General features: G+C 39.6%; 1 protein-coding gene across 1 annotated transcript in view; it reads right to left on the bottom strand.

Annotated features, from left to right (window-relative positions):
* PRTG (protogenin) overlaps nt 1-13380 on the bottom strand; it is a 124411-nt gene extending 111031 nt beyond the window's left edge. Inside the window, exons 1-2 of the mRNA XM_047863017.1 lie at nt 13167-13380; nt 11784-12086 (exon numbers count right to left, since the gene is read on the bottom strand). Of these exons, the coding sequence (XP_047718973.1) occupies nt 11784-12086; nt 13167-13380 (517 nt within the window). The remainder of the gene's footprint in view (nt 1-11783; nt 12087-13166) is intronic.
* Nucleotides 13381-19959: the final 6579 nt, after the last annotated feature.

Genomic DNA, 19959 nt, shown 5'->3' with positions numbered 1-19959 from the left:
TGAAAATATTATGCTAAGTGAAAGAAACCAGACACAAAACTCCACAAACTGTACAATTCTATTTTTATGATACATCCAGAATAGGCAAACCCAGAGAGAGAAATTAGATTAGTGGTTCCAGGGTGTAGGTGAAGGGACAACCGGGAGGTGTGGTTTCTTTTTGGGGTGATGAATATACTGTTGAATTAAATGGTGGTGACAGATGCATAAAACACAAAGAATAATAAACACTTTCAAAAGATGAAATCTGTGATCTATGCATTCTAGCTCAATAAAACTGCTACTAAAAAAATTTCCATGCTACACATAGGCTATCACTATGCCCATTTTTCCAGGAGATAATAATAATGACACATAATCAACCATTTATTTAAATCTCAACCTTTTTTTTCTTTTTTAAGTGTTTATTTATTTTGAGAGAGAGGGAGTGTGTGTGTGAAAGAGACAGAGAGCAGGGGAGAGAGAGAGAGAGAAGAGAAGGAGAGAGAGAATCCCAAGTAGGCTCCACACTGTCAGCACAGAGCGCAACTCAGGGCTGGATCTCACAAACCATGAGATCATGACCTGAGCTGAAATCAAAAGTCAGATACTTAACCAATTGAGCCACCCAGACACCCCAAATCTCAACCTTTTGACTATGAAAGAGCCTCACTCGATTGGAGGTTATTTAAAAATACATTGAAAACCACTGCTTTAGCTCAAACTTCCATTTGTACAAATATATCAACAACTGCCAAACTTCTAAAAGGACTGGAAGTCAATCTCACTGCACTGAGGTTATACACAGGAAAAGAAATTCCATGAAGCGTTACAGGACATTTTAAATAGAAACACATTAGTGATTTTATTTCAAAATTGCCTATTTACTACATCACCATCAACAACAAAACCTTATACAAATACAGTAGTAAAGGGTGAGTTGTGCATTGATAGTCATACTTTTCTTTTTTTGAGAGAGAGAGTGTGGTGTGTGAGCAGGGGAGAGGCAGAGAGAGAGGGGGACAGAGGATCCACAAGGGGCTCTGCACGACAGCAGTGAGCCCAATGGGGGAGCTCAAACTCAGGAACCAAGAGATCTTGATCTAAGCAGAAGTCAAATGCTCAAATGACTCAGCCGTTCGGGCACCCCAAGTCATACTTTGTTTTTTTTCAGTCATACTTAAAAAAAAAAAAAAGTTTATTTATTTATTTTTGAGAGAAAGAGGATACACAAGCACAAAAGAGCGTGAGCAGGGGAGGGGCAGAGAGACAAGGGGAGGGAGAGTATCTCAAGCAGGCCCCATGCTGTCAACACAGAGCCAGATGGAGCTGGATCTCATGAACCACAAGATAAAGACCTGAGCCTAAACCAAGAGTTGAACACTTCACCAACTAAGCCATCCAGGCACCCCAAAGTCATACTTTCAAAATAAATATTAAGAAATTAAAGAAGTGTCTTTAATCTCAGGGTCAGTTCCATTACCATTCTCTTTTCTATATTCCGGACTAGATGAAATATATTTGAATATAGAAGGATACATTTCCACATAATACATAGGATAAAATTTTTTAAAAATGTTTACTTATTTTTGAGAGACAGAGCAAGAACAGGAGAGGGGAGAGAGAGAGAGGGAGACGCATTATCCAAAGCAGGCTCCAGGCTCTGAGCTGTCAGCACAGAGCCCGACACAGGGCTCAAACCCATGATCCGTGAGATCATGACCTGAGCCAAAGTCAGAACGCTTAACCAACTGAGCCACACAGGCGTCCCAGAAAATCTTTAACTTAAACACTGCAAATTCATGACTAGACTCTAAGCAAACCTGAGCTCTGGTCCCAGATCTAGCATCTGTACCCCTGGGCAAGGTACTCCTTCCAACTTCATGATCCTTATTGGCGAAATAGAAATTTCTATGACTACAAGTTTGATCTTAACTCATGTTGAAGGAACGCTAAATGATACCGCAAGACAAATTAGGGAGCAAGGACTTTCTACTGACTATAGGTTTCAGAAAATCTTATCTCTTCAAAATGTTCATGGCCAGTATCTTAACAAGTCGTTAAAAGTTTGGAAATCAGTAGAAAAATAATAATGTACTTTCTCTTGGTCTTTCATTCCAATTTTTAAAAATGTCATTCCCTTCTGAAAATTGTTTAACAGGGCAAAACTTCTGATTGTCAGCTTCTTTTTGTCCTGAGAAGAGTCAATTCTAGTATAAGAAATCAGTCACTTCTCTACTGACCAACTGTGGATTCACTTGTAATTTCTCAGTGTACCATTTCCTAAGCAGTAAAATTCTCTCCCTAAATATCATAGCTTCCAAGCAGACATCTGGTGGACTGAAAATTAAACTTAAATTTCACCAAGTTTCTCCTACTGGTATACTACCTTTCATATATTATCACAGATTTCTAAAAATGTGGCAAATCATCCAGGTAAAGATCCTTGCAGGTTTTGAAGAAATCGTATTCCATCACTGGGATAACTTTAATAATATTCTGGTGAAACTTTTTGGTAATCTTGCTGCTTTACTGAGGTTGATCCCTCAAGTAAAATTATGATAAAAGTATTACTAGGACAGCATGGAACATATAAAAATGAGCTTTATTTAACATACAAAACATATGTTAAGCATATGTTTCTTGAACACATAAAAAATGAGCTTTATTTTTAAAAACCAGTAAATATATTTAACTGTTAAAATTATTTTTAAAAAGTTGTCATCTCTCTTTTAAAAAGAAATACCAAAACAGCAATACCAACATCAAAGCATTTTTTTTCTTATTATGTGTTCACTTTGAGGTCAATATTTTAATTGGAGTTACTTTAAATCCAATCAGAGGGACTCAAGCTAACTCAGTTTGAAGGCTGGGGGAAAAATTAAACCTTATCATTCTTAATAGGAATTGGTGGTGGGTGGGAGGAGGCAGTATAATCTATTTTAGTAGAATATACTAAATATACTAATATTTGCTAATATATATACTAATATATACTAATAGTATACTAATATTAGTATATTTGCTAATATACTAGCAAAGCTGTTAAGATGAAACTAGCACTATTTTTTTTAAAACAGAGTCAATAAATATCAGAATACACTATTAATTGTTAGCAAAACCAGACACATTTGTGAAGTTACATCTTTCATATACTATGCCAACCTTCAAAGGGCCCAACTATTCTGAACTGCCCACTGCCAAAGTAACTTATTTTTCTATAAAATAAATACTTAAAAATAGTACTTAAAAATAGTACTATTAAAAATAGTACTTAAAAATAGTACTAATTCAAATGAATCAGTACTGGTTTAAGACTCCCCCCACCCACCAAAACAGATTCCCCTATGATTCATGGCAAGACTATGAATTCTTAAAAGTACTAAGTTAAATAATGGTCAAGCTGTTTTAATTTTCTCTCAATGACTTAAATCATTCTCTTACAACATATGATTGGACTCAGTCTTGTAAAAAATATAATTTAGGGGCGCCTGGGTGGCGCAGTCGGTTAAGCGTCCGACTTCAGCCAGGTCACGATCTCGCGGTCCGGGAGTTCGAGCCCCGCGTCGGGCTCTGGGCTGATGGCTCAGAGCCTGGAGCCTGTTTCCGATTCTGTGTCTCCCTCTCTCTCTGCCCCTCCCCGTTCAAGCTCTGTCTCTCTCTGTCCCAAAAATAAATAAACGTTGAAAAAAAAAATTTAAAAAAAAAAAAAAAAATATAATTTATTGGCCATTTACTTAGAATTACAATAACCGAATTAAAAAAATAAGAGTACTGTGTTGCTCAACATCCATCCCCCCCTCCTTTTTTCCCCCCAACTACCCAGTTTTACATATAGACAGGTAGGGATCAGAATGATTAAGTGGTTTGTCTACAGTCATATGTCACCAGCAATGGAGAAGAAATAAATGATTGGTTCTTTGGTCTTTTGTCCTTCTGCTTTTCCACCACTGCTCTGAGCAACTGAACTGAAAAATATAGCAGCAGGGGGACACTTGGGTGGGTAGTCAGTTAAGCATCTGACTCTTGATTTCAGCTCAGGTCATGATCTCACGGGTTCGTGGGATTGAGCCCTGCGGCACGCTCTGCACTGATAGCATGGAGCCTGCTTGGGATTTTCTCTCTCTCAAAAATAAGTACATAAATATTAAAAAAATAAAGTTAGAACCAAGCTTGCTTGGTTCATTTCAAATCTATAGCAGCATTAAGAATATTTACAAGTTATTGGCACCTGTCAACTTCATAGTTTCTTTATGAAATGACTACAAGAATAAGAAAACAAGAACTGAAGAACACCAAAATTCTATTTTGACATGAATATTATTTTCCTTAAACATAAGGGAATGTGCATTTTTCTCTTCTAATTTGAACTGATGATTTGTTCTACTCCAAGCACTTTTTTTGGAGTAGAACACACAAAGCTAATGTTCAGCCATCCTTGTTCAGCACTAGAGCCACTCATGAAGAGATTATGCTCCCTCCTTCATCCATCTCAATGGCCACTTGGGCAACCAGTGGCTACTGGCCCTACAGCTGACCAACTGCATACAGCAATATTAACTAGCAAAAATAGCTAACCAAAACGAAAGCCAAACACAAAGAGTGATACTTTGAGAAAGATGCAGAGTATGAAATCCCCACCCACTGCTATTAAGTAATCTAAAACAAGTACTTCATAATAACCACTCAAAATTTGCCTGCAACTTTCTGTGTGCTAGTTAACATACTATAGTGTCTAATTATTTTCCCTTTACTTACCCTTGATTCCCTCTCAAGACACTACCATCTTTGCATCATTATCTAGAGAAAGTTAAATTGCTTCTGCCCAAAGTCAGTCTCTGGTACTGTTGAGTCAGCTGAAAAGATTTCTGTTCACCATTCACTCAAAGAACCACCTACCACACAGCAAATGTTATTCTCTGGGCTTTTAACCTCATACAGTTTTACTTGTGTCTATGCAGATCATCACAAAAGATGTTTTTTTAATATTTACCACACATGGAGATTTATCGTATTTTTTCAACTACCATGCCCAGCACATCAAGAAAATAAAATGCACTGAATAAACAGGGTTCACTGCAATTTGCATTTACTCTTTGACTAGATATCCTCAAGAAAAGATCTAAATACTACAATCAAAATGAATGGACCTATAGAAGAGTGAAGTCTTAATAGCAGGCTTAAATGTACCTTGTGTGAATAAGGAATGGAGAGACGACATCACTCACACTCAGACAAAAAATGACCCAAACACATTTTTCTTAATCAAGCTTCCTTCACAATACTTAAAAATAGTAACTACTTCTTCAATCAATAAATTTAGCGCTGTTAACACCCAAAAAAAGTAGATTATCAAGCATAAAACAGACACCATTAAAATAAGTAATGGCCCAGTATCACTTGGAAAGTTTTCCACCTCTGTCAGAAACATCAGTAGTTCTCAACCAGGGGTGGTTTTGCTTCCCACAACGCGTTTTTTGGTTTTCACAACTGGGAAGGGGTGCTGCTGGCATCTGGTATGCACAGACCAGGGATGCTGGTGTACATCCTACATTGCGTAAGGCAGCTTCCTCAATGAAGAATTACCTAGCCCCAAATGTCAATCTCACCAAAGCTGAGAAACCCTGAGAAATGCAATCCACAGGAAATACAGTATCTTTTTTGTTGTTATTGTTTTTTAAGGTTGGTGGAGTGAAAGATCCATTTTGAGTAGTACCAAAAAGACCACAAAATAATACAAAGGCCATTGTGGAGGATCACTCCAAAAGAATATGATTTAGAGAAAGTAGCCTATATAAAGCAGTATCATTAAAAACACACACACAAAAACGATCACACTATTCTAAACTGGGATTTATTATCATTTCATAAAGTGAATCTTTAAAAGAAAATTTCCCTTCCATCAGTCCCTTAGAAATAAGCCCAGTGAGGATACAAGTTTGAAACCAGAACCCTGATAATGATTGTATTCTCCAATAGTTACTTGATTAATCCAATCACAAATGCTAAAGCAATACATACATACATATACATACACAGACAAATACACACAAACATGCATAAAGGGCAAACCCTCCAGAAACTGAAAGAATAAACATTTTTAAGTCATGCCTTTTGCTCAGTCTATAAGAATTTTGCTTTTAAAGCTCATCAAAAGCAGTTTCTGAGAACCAGAGGTGAAAAAAAGAAAAAAGGAATGTAAAAGTCAGGAAAGTATTTGTCAGATTAGTGTCAGAGACCTTTGTGAGGATGACACCTTTATTCTCTGCAATACATATCCCTGGAGCGATTCACTTGGCTACAGAATTACAGCCACTGAAGGTAAGTTAGTACATTTTTACCTTTTTTGCAACTGCTGGCTGTGAGACTGCTATGTGCAGACTATCATGTTAATGCAACTGCCAATATTTATTGTTCAGTGATCACAACTGTGTCTTCTTCTTACTCTCTTATTTACCAATTTTAAATGATGATTTAAAAAATGCTTTACTAAAGAGTCTGGACAATCAGAAGTATTAAAATAGTCTTGATTGAAAGTGACAACTTAAGCTGGGGTACAATTTTTAAGTTTTCTCTTAAAACATCTCCATAACCACAGCTGTTCTTAAAATTCAAGTATGACCCTCAACAAAATGTCCAACATTATTGATTATTTTTCATATAAATAGAAAATGCCAATTTAGTATATGTGCTGCCAAAGTGAGCACAGAAAATGCCAATTTAAAAGCTGAAAGTAATCAATCCTAAGTGAGCAAATCTGCCTATGAGAGAGAAAAATCACCTCTCAAAATTGTAGCTAGGAATATTAGGCTTTTCAAAAAAGTAACCTCAAATACATTTATTTATTAATTGAAATACTCCTTCAACCTAACACCTTGCTTAAAAGATTTGGTTGTTTTTTGTGTTTTGTTTGTTTTTTTGTTGTTGTTCTTTGGTTTTTTGGTGTTCTTTTAAATTGCTTTGGACTCCATCAATAGGCCCAGCTGTTAAATTCAGGAGCAATGACAACAAATCCCTTGGCAAACAACAGCTGAGAGTGAGACCCTTTCTTTAGAATAATCAGAGATAGCTGACAAAAGAGGGCATACCAAATGCCCTTGCAAAATTCCATTAAGAGGCTGGACAGAAATAAAATAAACAAACTTATATACATCTTAAAGCAAATCATAATTATACCCCTTAATGGATCCTGCTTGGTTATAAAATTTAAAATCCAACAACTATGAACAACAGTGAGATAGTGTTACAGGTTCTGAAGATGAGAAATGATCCCCACTAATCAAGTGCAAAGTGGGAAAAACTGGTTCCATTACCCAGAGATTATCAGGTACCTGATAAACCTTTTAAGTAGACAGACTTAAAGAACTAAGTGTCATCGTATATAAGCCTGTAGAACTCTATGTGCTTTTACTTCTCTGATTGAAGCAATTTTAAGATGGTCGAATTTTAAGTTAAACATACACTTCTGAACTATCACCGCTTCTCTTTAAAGACCTCGGATCCCAGAAAGCATCATGTAAACCTTACCTACAGTGTTGGTAGATTGGTCTCTCTCAATACCTCAGTTCTGTCTTATTTTTCTGAAATCAAATGACCTTTACTTTTGCTACTACTCTTGAATTAGAGCTTGAAGTGAATTGCACACATGTAAGAGAAGCTCTACCCTTTACAGCACCTACAAAGCTCAATAAAAAGTAACAATGTAGCAAAAAGCTTCCTCTTGGGTTCCTGATCATTAATAAAATCCAAAATGTAGGCTAACACTCTCCCAGTGCTTATCTTTCTCTTTTCTTTTTTTTTTTTTTTTTTTTTTTTAAATTTTTTTTTCCAACGTTTATTTATTTTTGGGACAGAGAGAGACAGAGCATGAACGGGGGAGGGGCAGAGAGAGAGGGAGACACAGAATCGGAAATAGGCTACAGGCTCCGAGCCATCAGCCCAGAGCCCGACGCGGGGCTCGAACTCACAGACCGCGAGATCGTGACCTGGCTGAAGTCGGACGCTCAACCGACTGCGCCACCCAGGCGCCCCATCTTTCTCTTTTCAACCACGCACCTTTTTTTTTTTAAATGTGAATCATTAAATGTTCTCAATATGTCTGAACTCATTCAACATCAACTTTGGGTTATAATTTATGTATTACTCTTCAAAACAGAAATCACACTCATAGAACAGTTTTTCATTAATCTAACAAGAACAACACCAAAAAACCTCTCAAGGTCATCTCCATTTAAATTGAAGTGATAAACATTTTATCCATGGAAAACAAACTACATCCTTTTAAAAGAAATCACTATTGCCATGTAAAGGTATAGAAACAGACCATCTTCCCCCTCCTCCACCCCAACTTTGTAGATGCCAAAACTAACCTCAAAATTTTGAAAAAAAAAATCATAAAGTTACAATACTATGGTCTTCCAGCTACAAATACTCACTTTAAAAATTATTTTTCACCCATGTGAACAGTCCTGAAATACCTAAGAAATATAAACCAGCTTTATGTTCTCTTTCCCTCTATCCAAAGACTTCAATTTCCACCTTTTATGGAAAGGAAATAAACAACTAGCTTCCTGTTCAATCACTAGCTTACAGCCAGTCTTTTACACATCACAGAACACAACCCGCCTCCTCCTTTACTTCTCTCCAATGTCTCTTCTCTTATCTTCATTTAAACTTGTTGAAATATGAGACCATTTTACAACACTAATGCTTTCCTATGAAATTTATCTTACTTTAATGTTAAGAATGCAAGAAACATCAAAATGCCCACAGATTATTTCTTACTACTAAAATATTTAAATTATTTAGAGTGAAGATTTAGCACCTGTGAAAGTGAAAATTCTATTTGCTAAAAGCTAAAAACACTGAAATTTATAGGAAACCGCTTAATCCTCTGTTCTTGCTTTGCATACAACCAGAAAAAGGGCCTCCCACACATTCCCCTTTCTATCCTAATTTCGTGAAAATGTAAAACAGCTAAAATGCCTATCCATAAAAAGGATTATCTTTTTAAAACACCTAAATATTACTTTAACCCTATACTTTCCTTTAAAAATGGGATGCCTTAGAAAAACTAAGTTAGACAAATTCTTTTGTGCTTGGATGAACAACAGGAAAGCAAGCCTCCAGGCCTTTGGGGAGGAACCTTGTCCCTGCAGCCAGCTCTGATGTGCTTTGGAGATAAGGCTCCATAGTGACACTTAAGGAAAGGCCTGTTCACATTTGAATTTCTGCATTCCTCAAGAACAATTCATGGCAATAACTAACTTTGCAGAAGAGCTACATGAAAGCTTTGGCCAATGAATGAGGGTCATCTGCTCTTTATCACAAGGGTAAACCTCATCCTGGCCAGTTTCTAACCTTTTAACCCTGTGAATTCCTAATTTACACATGAATAATGGAATTCTTGCCTAGAGTGCAACTTTCAGCTTCTAGTTCCTAAGTTTAGAAACCAAGACTTGATTGCCCGTGTGTTAAAAATCTAAACTTGTGCAGATTAAAGTTTTAGAGTTTCAGACGCTGTATTATTACACTTCTGAGCCAAAAGATAGGCTTTGCTGACAAATCTTTGATTAGAAAATAAAAAGAACACACTTGCACCCTGCTGCTATCAATAACTAGGAGAACTAGCTTAAAAAAAAAAAAGCAAAACAGAATGTCCATTTAATGCCTATCCTCTTCCTGTTTAATATGTATAACGTCTTTACTCTGAACATAGGACAAAGTCATTTCAGCCCACATCATTGGACATTGCTTCTTAAATATCAAAACTAACTTTGTGAATTCAGAATCTCTAAGAAGTCTCAAATTTCTAAAGGGAAATCTAAAACCACTATGCATGCATTAATTTTAAATCTGTAATACTGAATGCAATGTCCTAGCAAAATACCTCCGCGGAGTTAAATAAAATGTGTGCCTATGAAGTGTGGTCCCTGTAACTGACTACAGTTGACATTTAACAGCAGAGCAAAGTTCTACATAGTTTCACTAGAAAGGTTTTTTTCCCCTATTCATTATATGAAAACAACCTCACTACAACAGCTTTCAAAATGATTCACATCTAATATTTATTATCCATTATTTTTTACAAAGTTACAAAAATCAAAAGATGCTCAAAAAGCCAGCACTAAATTTGTTTCAATGTTAATAACACTCACTATGCTATTCAGACTTCAAAGCTGTGTGTGTGTTCAAGGTATTTCTCGGTGCCCTAGAATTTTTTTTTTGGTCAGGCTTCTAAGGAGGTCCTGGAAATAGTGTGTGGTCATGATAAATGCTTCATCCTTTCAAGGCCCATCTGCCTCCCTCCACCTTTCTATCCTGTTCCTCTCCTCTCCAGGAAAGAAATACAAGCTACATCTCCTGGGAATGAAACATTTTCCACAACACTGAAAAGGTGAAAAATTTACAAGTCAATAGAACAACTTTATGTTACACAAAAATTAAATCAACCAAACATAAGCATAAAAAGCACATTGTCCTGAAAACAGCACAGTACAGAAAAAAACATCACTCGACAACAAAATGATTACTGGCCACTGATTATGGAAAACAAAAGAGAAAGTTTATCAGAAATTCTGAGCTTTTTGCTACTCTGGGGAGGGGCTAAAATTAGAAACTCTTCTACTTTTCTGACATATTTCAATATAAACATACTTGCTTGCAACTTATTTTCTACAGTTAATCATTATTGCACAAGTAAAATAAATACTAATACAATGGTAGCATATACATTGCCATACACTATTATGGCATAGTGAGTCACCTAGAAAACCCCTGCCAATACCTCCCTAAATTTCAACTGTGTAGGCCCTGAAGAAACTAGTTCCTTAAGATTAAGTTTTTATCTTAAGAGCTCCCTCTTCCTATTGTTCATCCTGTAAATGATCAATTTGTTGGTGTAGCACAAAATCTATCTTTTGTGTATCAACAAAAGAATGTAGCTAGGATGCCTGTAAAAACTGTTTTTAAGATACAGTTGTTATTTTAAGATTTACACTGCCTATTGTCATTTTGAGTGCTGCATGTCAGATCCCCTGAGAAGGTGGAAAGCCTCAGTGGGAACAAGGAGATCCCCGTCTATCCTACGCCCATCTTTACACCCAACATATCAGGTCAGACACCAACCACTGGATCACTTGGACAAATGGCTGATCTGATGGGGCTGTTCATACAAAGGAAATCATTAGACAGCAAACTTTATGACAACTGGAATAAAGGGGGCAAGATCTGGTTTAAATCCATTAAGCATAATATGGAAATGGCCTTAACCTCTTTCTTTCCCAGCAGAAAAAGACTAGGAATACTTCAAAGGCTTGAGAATTACTGGCCAATGCCCTCTCTACAATTAAAAAGCAACATGAGTGATCTTAAAGCACTCGGAGAAATGGAAGGTTGGGCTTTAAGAAAGATTTAGCACTCAAGGGCCATCTACGAAGCAGGAAGATTTGCTTGTGATTTTTAAATTTTAATTATTAATTTACGAAAGATGAGATTTTAGAACTTTTGCTGTTTTAGCCAAACTTTTACAACCAACTCTTCCCATAATGTCAAACACTTAAATTTATAAAGCCACTTCTACAGACTTAGGTGTTCTAAACCTAACCTGACTTTTGTTCTTAATCACTCATCCAAATTTATTTATTTTTTCTCAAATTTTCCTGCATGCTTTAGTTAGCATCAACTACTACTCCAGGTAATTGTTAATGTTTGTGTGATTTTCAGGGTTAGCACTTGGTGTATCAAAAATATCATCAAAATGTAGCCATGAAAAGTGTCAAACAACGAAGAATTTAAATACTTACTTGACAACGTAAGATGTGCTTTTTGACTAAGAATGGCTCCATATTTGTTCACTGCCAAGCACTGATAAAATCCTTCATCAGACTGCTCTCCTCGCTTGCCTTCCACTTCACTGATGTATAACGAGCCGTTAGACAGGACCTGGATCCGTTTATTTTCAGACACTTTTGCTCCATTTTTCAACCATGTGACCTTAATGGGAACTTCTCCATGAGCCTGGCAATCTAAAATGACTGGGTCCTTTCTTGTGACAGTTACATCCTGTGGTTCTTTTATAAAAAACAGTTCACTAAAGCACCACACTCCTATAAGGAAAAAAGGGGGGCATATCCAGAATTATAGGTATAAAATCATTTCTTAACACACAATGGTAACACACGTATGCAGGGTGTAACATGACAAAGTTTAACAAACCACATTAGTTACCTTATAAATACCTTAATAAACCAATCTAAGCTTCAGCAAACCTTTTCAACAAATCAGAAAATCACCTTTTACATCCACTCTAAAAACATAGGGAAGATTTCATGATCTTCTCTGCCTTGTAAGAATCGTGTTCTCAAGTTCCTTGCTAGAGTATCAAAATCATCAGGAAAGCACAAGCTGTTTGCTACTTTTACAAGCTTGTCAAAAAAGATCTTGAACAGAGTAAGTCGTAAAAGTCTAATTTTACAAGAAATCATTAGCAAAACTCCCAACTCTGTGAACAAGCAAGTTTATTTCCTTGTCCCTTGAAGTGTTTTGGACCCCTTGGCACCTACTCCTTTGGGAAGTACGTTTATCTTTTGTGACAAATTACAAGTTTGCATCTTTATATCTGTCCTTTTACAGCAAAGACTCTATCTCCTCTCCTTGAAAAAGAACCATTTACTTACTATTGGCAGAGTAAGGTAGGTATTTAATGGACAGTCAACTTTGAAATATTGGTAACTCTTGGTGATTGTACTCAGGGGATGATCGGATTAGAAAACTTTTATTTCTTTTTATTCTTTCTTTTTTTTTTAGAACCACCAACTGCTGGAAAAAAGTGCGTGACTAATTGGTCCTAACAGTCTAACAGGGATAGGAGATTGCTTAATCAACCAATACACATTTTTATGAGAAGAGGAAAGGCTTCATCCTAAGCATACACACTGTCCCTGCCAGGAGAAGGCATGCAATGACCACCTAATACCCTGTCACCTCTTGCATTCGGTGCAAAGGCCAGCTAAAGTCTGGCATATTGCTTGGAGAGTGTTAGGAGTTTTGGGACATTCAATCTTCCTTCTGATGTTCTGAATCCATGATTACAAATTCCCGGGATTGATCTGTTTCTCATCAAGGCAGGTCCTCGGGAAAACTTACACACTAGTCACGCTCCCACGCTAGGGCTGCGGACCTCTAACGTATGCCTGGGATTACTCGAGCGACCCTAACAGCCCGGCGCTTCGAGGACCGCTCCGGAAGGCGCCCATTGTGTTTCCGAGTCACATCTGACTTTGATCCTTTTTTCGTGTTAACAAAAACTAATTCGTCCAGAGAAGAGGAAAGTCGGGGGGTTTGTAACCTGTACCCGTTCTCCTGAACATCTCTCCTCCCCGTCTCCTGCAACCACCACATCCACTTTACATTTTTATCTCTTTGAGGGTAAACCAACACAGACACAAACGAGAAAAATTAGTTCATCCAAGTTTGCACAAGGCTAACCTGGAGTTTGGAGGAATCTTCACGTTCGTACACACTTCAGGCCCTGCCCCAAAACACCTGGCTACAAGGGGTGGGGTGTGTGTGTGGGGGGGGGGGGACTCTTTAAATACCTTCCTCCCCTCCAGAGCAGAAATCAGCCACGCACCTTCCAACCCTCTTGTCTTTCCAATTCCACCCCTCCTGTCTCCTCCTCTCTTGATCTGGATCCTGGAAAATGGGGGCACTCGGGGCGCTGACCTGGACGCTGAGTTCACCCATTTTTTTCCCCTAGCCCTAAAACGTGGAGGAAACCCCACTGCAAAAAGGGGAAGCCGCGAGAAACCGCGGCGCCCCCTGCGTGGCAAGGCTGCCACTAAGGAAACAATATAAATAAAGCCACGTGCGCCGCGGCGGCCCGGGCGGGCGGCGCGGAACTGCGGCTGGTAGCGGACGCTGGGACGCGGCCGGAGCCCGGACAATGGCGCGAGGAGAAAGGGGGATGAGTGGACAGCGGGCGCCACGGCCCTGCAGCCTGCGGCTCAGGGAGCGCTGCGAGGAGGGGCGTGTGCCAGGAGAGTCGCCCACAGCTCTGCCCGCGCGCCCCCGCAGCGCCCGCGAGCCGCTCGCGCCTCCAACAGGGGCTCCCGACTGGCCGCAGGGAGCGGGCAGGATCCGGTGGTCAGCGCACCGCGGAGGACCCCGCCGCTCCCCCAACACCCCCCACCCCCCGCCCCGGTTTCCTCTTTCCCCAGCCCACTCGCGCCTGCTCCAACCCCACAGGCGCAGAGACACGCAAAAGAAAGCGCTCCCACCTGGACCGGAGCCGAGGAGCAGCAGGAGCAGGAGCGCGCGGAGCAGCATCCCTGGCGGTCGCAGCCCGGCGAGGGGTCGCAGAGAAGGCGCCATTCAGCTGGGCTGCGCGGGCATGCTCCCCGGCCGCCCTGCAGCCGCTGTCCTCCTGCCGGCCCCCGCCTCCGGGCTCTCCCCGCGCCGCGGCTGGACGCGCGCAGCCTGGCTTCCCGCTCGGGGTCCGGCGTGGCGTGGCACTGCGCGGCCGGCGGCGGGTGTCTGTGGTCTCGGCAAGGCCGGCGCACGGACACCCGCTCGCGGGAGGCGCGGGGGGGGGACCCGAGAGTCCGGCCTGGGGGCGGAGTGAGGCGTTGGCTGGAGGGGGCGGGGGCGGCGGAGTGGACAGCGCCGCCGCTGCCGGCCTGGGACTACTTTCTACATCTGGCCCCTGGTCTGGGGACCGCGAGGTCGGTGCGGCCGGCGGATGGAGACGGCAGGAGGGGGTCAGTGGCGGCCCTGTCGCTTCCCCGCGGGGAGGGGGCGGGGACGGGCCCCGCCGGACAATGCACCTGGGGGTCAAGCCCCGGCTGAGGGTCTCCGGCCGCGGCCCCGCCCCCCTGCCTGCCCGCCACCGTCGAAGACAGAGCCACAAAGGCCAAGCCTCGAGGTCCGGCCATCCCCCGGGGCCCCTCTCCCGCCCGCTTGTTTAGGATTCGGGGAAAGAGGAGGCGGGTGGGGGGAGGGATGGTGTTGAGAGACGTGGAAAGGCCGGAGACTTTTCCCCTGATGGCCCCCTGCCCATCCCCCTCCTTCCCTCACACGCCGAGGCCCTGTGGAGGGAAAACTGACTATTCCCACTTCGGAGATTTGTTAGCTCGACTGGAGGCATCTCCGGGTGCTAAGCCCCATTTGGGGATGGCTTTTACCCTCCCTGCCCCCATCAGATGCAGCACTGGCTTAAAACATCTCCCAAGAGTACCCTGAAATGAATAATTAACCTTTTAGGGAGACGTTTTACTATCTGTATCTCAAGTTAGTCAAGTCCTTTAATGCGTGAGAACGGTGAATACAAAAGGCCTGTCCTAAAAGTTGAGGCGAGATCAAGAGATTTCTAGATTCTCTGGGCTTGCCTTGGGGGACTAGGCTTTCCATAGACTACCTGGTTAGAAGTTAAACTGACCAGGAAAGACACAAATATTATTAATCTGTTCACATCTCTTAGAATTAAGGATAACAAGAGGAGTTAAAAGGTACATTTAAAAATGTAATCAGGTTGCTAAACATATGTGGATCATAGAGAGCATTTCCATGTGGATTAGCACTTGCTAATCCAAAATTAAATCTGTGGCACATGATGAGGGCAGGCTAAAAGCTAACCTTAATGAAATCTGCAGACAGAAATCTAGCTTTTGTCACTAAGACACCAACACACTGCCTATAGCATGTTCCCCAAATCCTCCTTATGAAAAAAGGGGGGCGGGGGAGGATCAACAGTTTTAGAACATCTGCTGGGAGGGCAGCACTACCTTCCCCGGAAGCTTTCTATAATAAGGATCAGCCTGTTTAACATTTTTTAACCCGTGTAAAACAGTAATACCCTTGACTATACTGCCTGCAAAACCTAACTAATAATTTAGATGAATTTAGAACTATTTCTAAGCATCAGAGTAAAGGTTCATGGAAAGGGAAAAGTGTTTAGAGGTAATAAAATGAAATACTTGCAAGGATGTTTTAAATATCTGAAATTTACACAAATTTACATGATACCTTAACTGTGTGTGGCTAAATTGTCTAATTGTATGACATTCTTCCTCTTGACTCCCCCTTCTCCCAGTTTCCTTTCAATTGACCCCAAGTGCTCATATTTCCTGCATAAGAATTGCTAATAAGATTCTTTTATACTCTCTTTCTTGACTAAATCAGAAGTATAAAGGCTGGGGGTGGGGAGAGATAAGCTAAAAAGCAGGGGGAGAACTTTTTTTAAAAAAACCTGCCACTTTGCCTTCCTTTTAACATTTTAATTGATCATAGAGGCCTTTGATTCTTATAGGATGGCTTTGCACCTTGAGTTGCATTGGAGAAGAACATAGCATTGCATCCAATATGAAATAAAATATGTGATATGTGTAACACACACACACACACACACACACACACAATGTAATGAGATTGAACAACCCTATGGAACTTTTCTGATATATTTACTATCCCGTGTTAGGTGGTAATAAAATTACTCTGATGATGTAATTATAGTATATTATGTAAAATTTGCAGAATACCCAAGGTCACTCATTAGTTAGTTGTAGCTGGGAGTCAGAATTCATGTGCTTTGATTTGTTTGTTGCCCTTTCTACTATATAATCCTTTCTGCCTTTAAACTTTTTTTTTCTTTTTCTTTTCTTCCTACTTTTTTTTTGTTGTTGTTTTTTAACACCTATTTCTGTTGGCTTCAGAATTTATAGCATAATTCTTTAAATAACACAGTACATGTCTTCTCAGACAGGTACATTTTCCTTCCTGTATAACACTTGTCTTATATCACGTACCAGGCTGCATATACTACTTAAGGGCTTCTTACAGAGTTCTCGAGTGCTCCACAGATTCCAGCACAGTACCTTGCATTGATGAAAAACATGCTTTTTGCTGTCTCGCAGACTAGAGTTCAAATTTCAGCATTACATAGACAAGTCATTTATTGTTTCAGATTTCATCTATTTAAGGGAAATAAGTATAATACCAATGGGCTGCTGTGATATAATCCATGGAAAGCAACTGTGCATAGCTCCAAAAATGATTGTAATTATTATTTAGTAAGTAAATATTCCCACTAGTGATTAATCTTTGTCCTTTCGAAGTGGGCTTAATTTTTGAATATTCAAGTTTTTAAGAGTCAAATCTGATTAATTTGTTTGGTGATTATACTGATGGCGACTCCAGTGACTTCCTTCAAAAGTTCCTAAATTTGTCCCGAAAGAGATAGGAAGTGCCTTGGTATTTAATCTCCCAAAGTTTCCTGCTTGAAGGATAAATCTCGTTGAAATAAACAACTACCTTTTGCTCTCACATTCTGAAACAAGAACAATTATTTTCAGGCTGAAAAGAGTAGAGCCAAATATTTGAGAACTGAAACATGAGGGTAAGTAAAAAAAAAAAAAAAAAAAGGATTGGTGTTTCATTAAGTAAATTCAAGTCAGCTGGCCCAACTTTGGTGGCGGGAGAGAGGGGGCAATCACATAACTTTGCCCATCAAATTATGGAGTTATACCAAATGATCTTTAAACCCTCTGATGTCTGCATATTTTCTGATTCCATGAAATCCTAGGACCATTTATGTATGTTTATGAAGCACAGAGAATGCGAAAAGACAGCAAAAGTCTATAGTTGTTCAACTTTTAACAAATATTTATTGAGCTCCTACTATGTTGATTAGAAGACCAGGCCTGGGATAATGATCACAGGCTATGATTGTCTCATGATTTTAGAAATCACTCAGTGCTGATGAGCTTAATTTTTGCCATTAGAAACATTCTGAAATGGACTATTTTATTATTTTTAATGTTTATTTTTGAGAGAGAAAAAGAGTATGAGTGGGGGAGGAGCTGAGAGAGGGAGACACAGAATCCGAAGCAGGCTCCAGTCTCCAAGCTGTCATCAGTCAGCACAGAACCCGACACAGGGCCAGAACCCACGAACCGCGAGATCATGACCTTAGCCAAAGTTGGACGCTTAAGTGACTGAGCCACCCAGGTACCCCATGAAATGGACTATGTTAAGAGAGAGTGGTAACTATTTGTGGAATTATAAAATGGTGTAGCTGCTATGGAAAATGGTATTGAGTTTCCTTAAAAAATTAAAAATAGAACTTATAATATGATCCAGGAATCCTACTTTCAGGGGTGTATCAAAAGAATTGAAAATAGGATCTTGAGGAATTATTTGCACACCCACATTCACTGCAGCGTTATTCACAATAGCCAAGCTGTGGCAGCAACCAAAATGTGCATCAACAGATAAATGGAAAAAGAAAATGTGGTACATACATATATATGTGATGGAATATTTTTCAGCCCTAAAAAAGAAGTCCTGTCATATGCTACAACATGGATGAACCCTGAAGACATTATGCTAGGTGAAATAAGCCAATCATGAAAAGACAAATAATGCATGATTCCACTAATATGAGGTATATAAAATAACCAAACGGGGGTGTCTGGCTGGCTTAGTTAGTGGAGCATGTGAGGCTTGATCTCAGGGTCATGAGTTTGAACCCCACATTGAGTATAGAGATTCCTAAAAGTAAATTAAAAAAAAAAACTGTAAAGTAATCAAACTCATAGAAACAGAAAGAGGAATGATGGTTGCCACGGGCTAGAGGAGGAGGAAATGGAGTTGTGGTTCAATAGGCATGAAGTTTCAGTTACATAAGATAAAAATGTTCTAGAGATCTGTTATACATGTAGTTAACAGTATTTTACTTCTCACTTAAAATTGTTAAGAATAAATTTATATTATGTGGGGGTATTTTTACGACAATAAAAAATGAGGGTTGTAAATGCATAAGGGAGGCAGTGGTGGTGACAAGGCAGAAGCCCACATTTGCTAAGAATACATATATCAAGGTAGGTCAAGAAAAAAAAACAGAAAAGTAAAACACATCTTGATTTCAACAAGATATCTGAGCACCCATATCTCATGATATTGGAAAAATACTAGTTGGATATTAAAAGGGATTATGCAAAATCATATTTGTTTGAAGATCTACTCATTCCTACTCAAGGGCTCCATGTTGTCAGCTTTCTCCCAGAAATCTTTTAAAATCTGTCTCCACTCAGTATCTCCTGTTACTGGCCATGTTTTAGCTCTCAGTACCTCTCACCTGAGCCATTGCAGTAAAATGGGCTCTCAAAAGACTTCTCCTAACTCTTCCAATCTTTCCATGTTCCAATTCATTTGTATGGTGACTACCAGGTTAACTTGCCTGTGATCAAGTTTTTCTTCTGATCAAAAAACTTTCACTGGCCCCTCATTGCCTGTAAAAACCACAGTGTTCATCAAATAACAAATGCCTTAATCCTAATGGCCCCCTGATCTGGCCTCAGCCTACCATTACAACTTTAGAGCCAATCTTTTCTTAAATGTATTCAACATTCAGGCCAAAGTGAAACTTCTGATGATTACCTAATAGCACTTGAGTTGCCCTGACTATGAGCCTTTGCAGAACCTCTTCCCTGAACCTAGAGTACTTTCTTTACCCTCACCCCCATCCTGTATTGAGAGCCTTCTAAATTTTATCTATATTTTCAGACACAGCACAGATGTTATTTTGTCTTAAACCTTATGGTATTTTTGTGGCATGTAACTTATACATACTTAATCACTAACATTTTGAGGGCACAAATTATATCTGATTCATTTTTGTGTTCCTTAAAGTGAGAAAGACACTGACTTGCAGTTAAGAGGAACTGAATAGATATTTGTTCACTGAAGAAATAATACATTACTATACTGAAATATTAATTAAGTAGATGGAAAGCAATTGAAAGAAAGTTCTTGGAGAGACTAGTGTAAAGTCCAGTATTTGGAAATGAACTTTTCTAGTCTACATTTACTATCATTGGCTTGGATTAAAATGCAGAGGACATCATAACCAATAAGTTGCTTGATAGAATGAAAAGTTTTCTATACTTCATAGTTGTCTCACATGGAAACTAAGAAAAGAGGTCC

Source organism: Prionailurus viverrinus, chromosome B3 (assembly GCF_022837055.1).
Source record: "Prionailurus viverrinus isolate Anna chromosome B3, UM_Priviv_1.0, whole genome shotgun sequence".
NCBI lineage: Eukaryota > Metazoa > Chordata > Mammalia > Carnivora > Felidae > Prionailurus > Prionailurus viverrinus.
The sequence above is the reverse complement of the archived record's forward strand: the minus strand, read 5'-3'. Positions and strand labels throughout refer to the sequence as shown.